The following is an 11,455-nucleotide window of genomic DNA, read 5'->3' as shown; positions in this document are numbered from 1 at the left end:
ATTATAACCCCTATTCCTCTTAAAACTTAATTGAATCACACACACACACACACACACAAAATAGATAGGGATTTAGCTAAGGTGTCAGAATGGTTAATTCAAAACAGATTGTTATTAAATGTATCCAAGACTAAGTGTATTTTGTTTTTTGATAGTGATAAGCCCAAGTCGGATCTACATGATATGTTTAACTTATTTTGTCATAGTCACCAATGCCTGTATGAATGTAAATGTTCCAATATAGAAATAGTTGACAGTGTTAAATACCTAGGCATGTATGTTGACTGTAAGTTAAAGTGGGAAACTCATATACAGTATTTAGCAAAGAAATTGAGAAAAATAAATTATTCCCTATACCACATGAAACAGTTTATAAAAAGTGAATATTTGAAACAGTTATACATGTCATGGTTTGAAAGCACATTGAGATACGGCATTATACATTATGGGGGTACTTACATTACCCTACTTCAACCTTTAATAATGTGTCAACGGCATGCTGTGCGAACAATCTATGGTCTAAAGCGTATGGATAGAGTAAGTTATCTGTTTAATGACAATAATATTCTATCATTTACTCAATTATATAAGTTGGCCGCAATCATGTACATTCATAAACATTTGCAAAAATATCCTGTGAAAACACTACATAGAGAAACAAGAGCTACCCAATTCTATCGTTTGCAAGTACCTAATTATTTTAAAGAAACTGCTAGACATCAATGTTCCTATCTTGGTCCAACATTATTTAACAAACTGGTTGAAACATATGGTAACAACATACTGTTTGAGGGAAAACCTAAGTTTAAGATGAAGTGTTTACAATTTGTTCTAGACACCGTATAGTGTTAACAGAGTTTTTCCCATACCTACCAATGTTTTCTCACATCATTTTTTTCATTTGTATTTTTTAATTAATTATTTATAATGTTTTGCTTATTTATTACTGTTAATACCATATGCATGTATGTGTGTATGTATATATGTATATGTGTGTATATATATATCGTTATCATTTTGTTATTGTTAGTTAATTCTTTTTTTATGATCTAGATGTTATTTATACTGTTATTTTATTATGTTATATTTATGATTGTTATCTATTCAGATATTTATTCTTGCTATTGATTGTTTAATGTATATATTGCTGCATTGAGGTGCACTGTTATTGTACGATTGATGGTTGCTGTTTCTCATAAAATGATCATAATAATGTGTTAAGGTTTTTAATCTTGGTTAACTGCCTCTTGTGACTGCCAAATTTAAAATTAATGCCAACTTGCCTCCCGCACGCGCCTTTTCGGGTGCATTGGGAGTGTTTTTAAGCTGCATAATGTATTAATTGATTTAAAGTAATGTACTAATTTGATTACAGTATCTGCATGAAATTGTATAATAATGCATGTATTATTATAATATTTTTTTCTGAATAAAGATGTTTGAACTTGAACACACACACACACACACACACACACACACACACACACACACACACACACACACACACACACACACACACACACACACACACGCACGCACGCACGCACACGCACACGCACACGCACACGCGCACACACACACACACACAGTTATATACTTCAGTCTACAAGGTATAGCGCAACAGTTGCCGGAACTCGTTGTCTGGAACTGGCCGGAAATTGGCCGGATGTATTCTAAGCTTGTGATCCTTTTGCACTGGGCCGAAAGGAATATCATTAGCCTCGTAACACGAAAAATCTCTAAACCTAAAATACAAATAATTAATAATATCACATGTTATAGTATTCTGTACGCAATAACATTCGTTACTTAGACCCTAATCATTTTCGTTACAATACCCATTAGAATCGAGGTTTATAAAATGATTTTACATTTTCAAAAAATATCTCAATCTTATTTTACGTTGTGAAATTGTCAGCACAAAGTATCTGGATGGTTTAATGTATTTCTACTAGGTACATTGGCTAAATATCCCTAGGCTTGCATCAGTACTATCTCGTACCATGTTGAAATTGAGTAATTCAGAAATCAAGGCATTTATTGCGTGAACTCATACTATGTCCTCTTATTGTTGCCTATAGCTAAATCTGTTGAAGCACCTATCTCGAAAGCTTATGCAAAACAAAACTACTCATAATAATAAGAGTTGTAAATGATTTCACTATCCTATAACTCTTTTTTCAATCATGATCTATAATCCTTAAAAGCTGAGATATTATCATTATTTGTTCACAATTTCACAAACACCTACCAGCTTGGAGCTGACAATTTTTTAGCATTGTTTTACATTTCAAATAAAATATTTAATTGTTGGTCTTTATTGTGAAATAACTGAGTTACAAATATTTCATAAAGGATAATGCTGACACAATGAAACTTTTGTTAATCGATCGACTTTGTCTAAGGAACTTATGCGAGATTTCACTAGTCCTATCTCTGTAACAGGTTCAGTTATAGTATTTATCTTGTTCAGATTCTATAGTTGTATTACATTTCTTTGTTCAGCAATACCTTTAATTTTAATTTTTTATAGGCTATTAATTGTATTTTTAAAATATTCAGTTACCTCAATCCCCAATGTTGTGTGTGGAGAGAGATAACTGTGAAATCTCTGAAAGCATCCCCACTGATGATATTACACATCCTAAAATAAGACTTTTGTAACATCCTGTAACAGTACATTATGGCGAATCATGTGTAAAAACACATGACGTAACAACAGTAAGAGAGTAACTTTTTGTAATTTGAAGGGCATTTGGAAGAATAAAATTACGCATATTACATCATCAAAGTAGAAATTCGTCTAAAATATTAATTATATTTAAATTAACATATTAAAAATTACCTTGAGTAAACCATGCACAAACAGAATTTTGTAAGACATAACGATACCGAGTTTACAAATTTTGTAAGACATAACGATACCGAGTTTACAAATTTTGTAAGACATAACGATACCGAGTTTACAAATTTTGTAAGACATAACGATACCGAGTTTACAAATTTTTGTAAGACATAACGATACCGAGTTTACAAATTTTGTAAGACATAACGATACCGAGTTTACAAATTTTGTAAGACATAACGATACCGAGTTTACAAATTTTGTAAGACGTAACGATACCGAGTTTACAAATTTTGTAGGACATAACAATACCGAGTTTACAAATTTTACACGTTTCGGGCGATAAAAACCTGGATACATTGCTTTACAATCAATAAAGTAAAGTTTACATCCATAAAATATACGGAGTAGCCATGACCTAGTGTTAAAATGTTTATGGGTGGTACAATATAAATGTGACTCAAATACTAAAATTAAAAGTTTCTACTACTGGCGCGGTGTTGTACTGATGATTAAAAACGGAACTACAGAATACAGGTCGCAATACGTCTGCATTCGTCGACCAACCAGCTACGTTGCGAGAACAACCGTTCTGCTTAAACAACTGAAATATAAATCTAAATTAAGAAATTAGTCTTTATTTAACAGTCGTAGGTGGTTTGTCGACGAATGCAGACAAATTATGACCTATATTCTGTAGTTCATATTTAATAATTTGTGTTGTGTTTAGTTAGTTTTTTATTAAGTGCATGTTTTAGAGTTAGTGAAATTGGCACACAACATGGTGGTTGTGATTTCTGACTTGGCGTGTAACAACGCTCTAGTATGATTTGTTTATTTTAACCTAGTTTGTAATTATGTGTTAGGTTACTTATTTACCTGAAGAAGAGATCAGATTGCAGATCTCGAAACGTAGTGTTAGACTACTGATTCTTTGATTCACTGAACAATAGAAAATGTCCGGAAAAAATTATATATTTTTATGTTAAGAAGATAGCAGATTTTACATTTTTAAAGAGTACTTTTATGGAACAAACCTATAACTTATATAATGATTCCATCGCTTACACTGTTGCCGAAAGTGTTTCCGTTTTAGAATCTTTAAATACTTAACGCCACAAAAGTATATATCAATCTTATTTCCGTGATTATTACGTCGTTAATCTATTTTGTTCCAGTATATTTGTATTTATAGTTTGTGCAAAGTATTTATAGCGTGTTGAGAGTTGTGTATTTACAGTTAGTCATGCAACCTTTTTTGATTAACAGCAATTCAAACTTAAACATGTTTCTACGGTCTAGTTTACAGATATGGCAACCAATATTATCACTAATCTAATCAATTTATACCATGAAATCCGTCTGCAAGAAGTTCCGTTAGGATTATTATGTAAATAAAAACAATTTATTCCAATAAAGTGTATAAATGGAAGTTCCCTCCGTAAATATTTGAACGTCAAATAGAGTCCCTGGAGTCGAGGTCGGCCAAGCAGTGTTGACTTGAACTCTAACAGTCTCTCAGATGTTCCCATATATAAATATTCTTCTTCAAAATAATTTATTCTTTTTGTTGAATACTATTAGGTAATTTTTTTATATAAAATATTAGTACAAGATAAGCACATGTTGACACGAGGGCTGTTTAATTGTTTTAAGCCTAACCTTTTACTTATGTTTTTACAAAAGTATTTGTAATGAAAATTAAAAACGTTTCTTGTTGTTTTCATTTCTCAGGTGTGATCGCGCCTTATCCTTGTTATTACTTCAAAGGGTTTGTAATAACTAAATCAAGAGGAAGCATTCCAAAAACCTAAAAACAGATTAGACAGTGGCTGATTCTAATGACAAGATGTACAATTACTCGAGTATATGTAATCTATACACCTGTCACTTTAACAGGCGTTAGTTTTTTCTAAAATGAGTTCAATTTTCAATTACTTAGCTTATAACAATTTAATGCGAACTTTAACTAGATTATATACGGTATACCCTTAGCACTGACACTCCTTAAAGATATGGTAAATATCTTTATTGTTCTAGTGTATTTTGCGATTTAATAGGATATATATATTAGATCAGGGGGAAAACACGTTCCATAAAGTACAATTCATTGTAATTCAATTCGTTTATATATTTTAACTAGCTGACCTGACCATGTTTCGCTGTGGCTTGATTATTGTATGTATAACTTATTGCGCGGATGATTTTCCGTCTTTATTGGTCTTATTCTCTACAATATGTATTTACATGCTAGCAGTTACCCGAGGCTTCGTACGCGATTTTATACGCTTTGCACGTGTATGAGCACTTTTGGTTTGAGTGAATTATATTTCCGTCTCTAATGCTGAGTTTGCCTTGTTGTCAGCATGATTATTGCATTTTACTCTGGCCTTTGCATGTTTGTTACATAGTCGATTTGACTCGGTTTCCCAATCAAGAAAATATATATTAAAACACAGAAAAGAGAATCCTGTACTTCTGGCAAAAGACAAATAATATGGATTTTATAACAGACTTTAAGTACTGTGTATTAAAAGTTAGATAGTAACTTTGTATTAAAAAAGCATTACAGTATTACATTAGTATTTTAATTGAAGTGTGGATAATCACTTCATATTAAAATGTCCAGTTAAAACTATAGTATTATTAATATGTTTAATGTTCTTATCTGGATATTTTCTAACTCTATGCTAAACAGTGGTTGCAGGAAAGGTTGATATAAGAAGTACTGCTACTGCTTACGCCATGCTTTCAAAATTATACATGTAAACAAATTTGAAAATAATACGGTTGTTATGTTTATATAATGTAATGTTTACACAGAACAGATAATTACATTTGAACAAGCTCTAGAAGAGAAATTCAACCCTTTATTTATTAAAAAAAACCTTAAATTCGAAATAAAACACTGACGTTTATTCATCTAGATAAAAACTATCCTATCTTTTACACAGGACCAAACAATATATCTATTAAATTTCATTGAAAACGGTTAATTGGTTTTGGAATTTAGCGTAAACGAACGTCGTGACACGATATTTCTGTACATACAAATATTTATCTTATTATGGAGATATTCAAACTTCGACACTCAGTTTCTAAGATCAATTGGTACGTTTTCATTGATCTCCCGTAATGATTGAAGTTCCTACCCCATTTTCAACCATTTATCTTTCTGATACAATAGTATTTTGATTTGCAATAGTTTGGGTATAATCATCATTATTTACATTGTTTTCAATGTTACACTTGTTTGTTTTCATTTGACAACTGTCCCAAAGCTTCATGTACCAGTATTTTAGATGTTTCATAATACATCGATGGCACCTCAACGAAGGAGCATTTTTTACTTTTATACTGATTGAAAGTTGGCATTGCATCTAGAACATATCTTGCAGTTACAATAATTATACAAATTTTTCTACACCAAGGATTTAGCCACGACGTGCTAGGTCCTCTTTTAAATTTCGTAAGGGAAAAGGGGAAGGAGGAGTAAATCCTAAAGGGGGAGAAGGGAGGGTTGTAGGTCCTGTGGGGAACTGTAATATTTAGTGCTAATATCTGTTGTACCAAAATACTGCCCAATTCGATATGTTGATTAGAACTTCACGATCACTGAGACTAAACCAAACAAGTGCCCGCAATGGAACTTTGTACACAGGTGCTCAAAAACATGAATTTGAATATACCTGACGTTGGTATACGCTCTCAGGAGCGCGTTTTAGTCGAGAACGCACGTCTAACGGTGCATTTAATTTATATTAGACGATATGACCTCTGACAGTCGACAGCACGTTTTTGACGTTGATATAAATTCAGGTTATTGAGCACCTTTGTACAAAGTTTCATTATGGGCATTTGTTTTGTTTAGTTTTAAGACCGATTTTAAATCGAGAACGCTTGTTTAACGATACATTTTCTACGGTCGAATTCTTATATTTGGGGTTTTTATTTAGTATACATCTAACAGAAAACTTTGTGGAAAATTTTTAATACGAAAAAACTGTGCAGATTTTGTGAAAGATCGCTTTTTAATAATTAGTTTTTTATAATTTATATCAGTATTTGAATTTTTGGCAGCTCCTTCAGGTTGAGTACTGCAACATTGTCGCACAGACTACAAAGTACCGATAACTTGACGGTCTTAACGATAAAGTGACGCTAGCTACTACGCTTCACGCTAACCTTTGTTACTCTGAACTGTTTACTGTCATTTTTGTGTTGTTTACACTATAGGTTATGTTGTGTTTGAAAAATTGTAAACTGCTTTTTTAATGGATTTGATTAGCTTCATTAAACAGACTGAAGGACTCGAAAATTCCATAAATTTTGCAATTAATCATGGTCTTATTCCTGACAAAACACCAAAAGATTGTGTAAAATGTGGTCTGGAAGGTGGTTTGAGATGGACAAAAAATTCCAGGACTGTGAACATTCCGTTTATGTTTGTATGTGTCCAAAGAAATTGTAGGTCAACAATTTCAGTCAGCAGAAATACATTGTTTGATCATCTTACATTCTCATTATCACAAGCTTTGAGGTTGATATACTTTTGGTTGTTAAAAATCTCTGTTCAAGAAACAGCTAGCCAATTAGAGGTGGGTATGAGATAGGTTACAGCTTTTATAGTAGATAGAAGTAACTCCTTTATCTAGAGCGACAAAAAAGTTTTCTGTGACACACATTCAGTGTACTTTTATCTGGTTCATTTAAGGCCAATAGCATTTTAATTGAATGTAGGCTTCGGCTACCAAAATTTGGGAAGGGAAAACTGTTTAAATTTGCAAATTTTTGTGTTATTTATTGCTTCCTTATTGCCTAAAATGATTTTAAATAACAGTTAAAAATGTTCTATAATTGTATTTCTAGGCCTATTACTACTGCAAATTATAGGCTACTTAAGGCACAATTTGTAAACAATTTCGCCCTAACATTTTTATTTTGTAAATATGAAATCAATGACTGGTGTGGCAAAATAGAAGTTATATGTTATGAATCTATTGATGTCGTTCTGTGGATCAAGACAATAGCCTATAAGGCTTCACACAGTGGAAATGACAAATAACAAAGTTATACAACATTAAAATTGGAACTATTTTTGTCGCACAACGTAATATTTCCTTGTCCATCTATGGTGTTGTAATCGTGAGTTAACCTCATATGGGTTGCTGCTGATGTCAGCGATTGTGCTATCTTTGGATACGTAAAATAACAGTAATACGAACTCACGAAAAACATCCTTCTACATAGTAGCCAACCTATCGCTGAAAGATAAAATTCTGAAGGAACTGACCGCAAATGCCTTTGGCCATTACTGCTAGCTAGGAACACAACTTGACAAAGCAAACAAATATTGTGGTATCAATTTACAATAACGTGACCAAGGAAAGGTATGTTCATTTTTTTTTCCTGAAAACTACAATTTTTCCTGAAAACATAGTGAAGAAAAAATTCGTCGGCAACGAAAATCAAAGGAGTTACGATTTTTTGAAATCCTCTGAAAACTCTGTTTTTGACAGTACCTCTGGCAATTTTACTGAAATGATGCTGACTAGTACGTTAATCCTGTCAACGATGCCTGCCCGCTGCGCAGTGCTGCACACTGCTTGCTCTTTTAGAAAAAAAATTAACTCGAGCTTGCAAAAGTCGAATCCCAGATCACGTTCGATGCCCCTGCTCCTTAATCCTCCAAGTGTTGTTCGACAAAATTTTGTCGGTTATTTTCCATCCTTAACGCAATAATGCCCGAAAGGCATCAATATAATACAATAATATACTTTCCCCCCAGTTTATATGCACCTGTGATAATAATACTTGGCTATAAATGCTCAACCCATGAAAAAAGTCCATTTTCCATGGTCACGCTATTGTAAATAAATACCAATATTGTAAATACATCTGACCATAACTTCCTAATATCTTGTAATAAAAGTATTTCTACCTGTAATGGTCTACTACTTCATTATTTGTAATTTTCATCCCTTAACTCTGGATCTTGCAGTTAAAATTCCTGTAATGGCAGGCACTATCAAGGTAGTTGTGAACACCTTCATTCAAACCTATGTAGAATGTTAAATATTGAAGTAAAGAATCAAGAAATCTTTATTGTCTTTAAGCACTTATGACAATGCAATGGACAACGACACTTTTTGGCCTATTCCTATCACACCTTTAAAATCCCATAAAACAAGTGTAATGATTAGAAATATTCATAATAAGTAAAAGTAAATGTTATATATACATGGTAAATGTGAATAATGCCACAATTTGCTCATTAAAAAGAAAAAAAGTAAATATGGTGTTAGGAGCATCTCGTTAAATGTATATAACATATCAAAAACATTATAAACCATATAAATTAAATAATAAATAAATAAAAATAAATATAGATAACAATAAAACAAATAAAAAGTAACAATAAATAAATAATAGTACAACAAATAAAAATAACAATAAAATAAATTTAACAACAATAAATAAATAAAAATAAATATAACTATTAACAAAATTTTAATTATTAAAAAATTGAACTACTAATATCACAGGTTATGTAGTCATTTAAAGAATAAAATGTGTTATCAACAAGCCAATTACTTACAACATTTTAAAATCTACTAATAGACACATGCCATACTTTTTCAGGAAATTTATTAAAAAGTTCAATTCTCATATAGATAAAAGTGCCATTGGTTTTCTCCAATCGAACATTCATCTGTTCCAGCATATAATTTTTTTCTAGTACAGTAGGAGTGTATTTCTTGTCTACTAATAAAACTGTCTAATTTTTCTTTGATGCTAAGAATAATACAATAAATATACAGGGATGGAAGAAAATTCGACAAATAAGAGTCAAGAAGTTAATAATACTTGCATGTCTCCCAGAGAAATGTGGCATTAGAAAAATAATGCGGGAATTGAATGCACTAAATTATATGGTCAGATAGGCAACAAAAATATTAAAAAAAAGGTATTTTAGAAAGCCTTAACATAATTTAAATCCTAAGTAATTTAAAAAAATTGAAAATTTAAGGGGAGGGGTCCGGACCCCCTCGCTGATTACGCCTTGACCAGATTCATTGGACCAAATGGCCAGGAGAGATTTAAGCCTATAGGTAGACTATATCAGTCAATAAATAAAGTTCATGTACAGTTGTAAATGAATAATTAGCAGTATTTAAATCACTTCAATTTATTAATTAGAATAATTCTGTTGTTTCAGTTGGCAGAAAGCGTGGTGAATGTCTGGTTCCAGTTCTTCAGGGAAGTATGTGCGTTTGTCATTATAAACTACACAAAGGCGATTGGGGGGCCAGGTCACATTGTGGACATTTGTGAGCATCAGCTCCAAAGCGAGGAAGAATCTTACGATGTTTGGATGTTAGCAGGAGTCGATCGAAACACGGGACAGAACTTCGCTATCCACGTTGAAGATCTAGATTGCGAGACTTTGCTGCCAGTTTTAAAGAACTACCTTCTGCCTGGGACAGTGGTGGCTACAGAGAGATACGAAGAGTTTACAAACAACGGCTCTCTAACTTTTGTCCACCCCAATAAGTATCCTGGAAGTGATGGGGACTATCGTCTTGACGCAATGTGGGACGCTCTTTCGCAATACATAGCGAGCGAAGTGTCTAACAATGGCAAGATTTGCAAGGAGCTGTTTGCTTACCAGTTCTTGTACTTTCACAGGGATGGATTTTTCAACAGACCCGTCAGCCAGCTCATTTCTGTGTTCTTTGATGATGTGAAGCACGTATATCCGGGATTTAATAAGTGAGACAATGTGCAGTTTAAAACTTGGAAAATCAAAGTTAAGGTTAAAAGTGACAAAACTTAGTATTTTTATTCTTAAGAAAATTAAAAAAATCTATTCTGTTCTATTGAGTTCTATTTCTGTGTATAAATGTTAAAAAATACAGTATATATTGTACATACAGTAAAATAAACAAACGCTTTGGTATCATTTGTTTATTTTAACCTAGTTTGTAATTATGTATTAGGTTAGTTATACCTGAAGAAGAGATCAGATTGCAGATCTCGAAACGTAGTGTTACTGATTTCTTGTTTCCACTGAACAATTGTAAATGTCCGGAAAAATCCTGTTTCCTTCATAACAATTAAAGTTGATCACACATAGGACAGAGCCTATAAGAGTGCTACAGTTTGTAAAGACCTATTTCCGGACCAACTATGTTGTATTTTTATTTAGCAACTGCTGTAACCACAAATCACACCTGGTTCCTTTGGGAACATACGTATTGGTTATATAACACTTTCCACCAATTTACTCCGGCATTAATTTACTAGCACTGATTTTTACTAGTGCAACCAAAGCTTTAAGTCCATAATACAACTTACATTTATGGTATTTAGTTCAAATATACAACTGCTGCTTTTGCTCATATGCTGCTGTGTTACCATTATTTCATATGGCCAGTGGTTCCTTTATCATCCATCTTTTTGTCCTTCAGTAAATTAAGTGAATATTCAAAGGCTTCAGATATTTTAAGTAACAACCCTACTGTTTACTACTGAAAATATGAACAGAGTATATACTGTTAGTTAACACCATGTTATCTAGATACGTCTACATTGTTCATAACTAAAGTA

The 11,455-nt window shown here is 32.4% G+C and overlaps 1 protein-coding gene across 1 annotated transcript; it reads left to right on the top strand.

Moving 5' to 3' along the window:
• The first annotated feature begins 7,012 nt into the window (after window positions 1-7,012).
• Window positions 7,013-10,805, top strand: LOC124368190. The gene is made up of 2 exons (XM_046825465.1): window positions 7,013-7,443; window positions 10,065-10,805. The coding sequence occupies exons 1-2, from the start codon at window positions 7,120-7,122 to the stop codon at window positions 10,620-10,622; spliced, it is 882 nt and encodes a 293-aa protein (XP_046681421.1). The 5' UTR covers window positions 7,013-7,119; the 3' UTR covers window positions 10,623-10,805.
• The last annotated feature ends 650 nt before the right edge of the window (window positions 10,806-11,455 follow it).

The sequence above is a fragment of the Homalodisca vitripennis genome, chromosome 8 (genome assembly GCF_021130785.1).
Source record: "Homalodisca vitripennis isolate AUS2020 chromosome 8, UT_GWSS_2.1, whole genome shotgun sequence".
NCBI lineage: Eukaryota > Metazoa > Arthropoda > Insecta > Hemiptera > Cicadellidae > Homalodisca > Homalodisca vitripennis.
The sequence above is the reverse complement of the archived record's forward strand: the minus strand, read 5'-3'. Positions and strand labels throughout refer to the sequence as shown.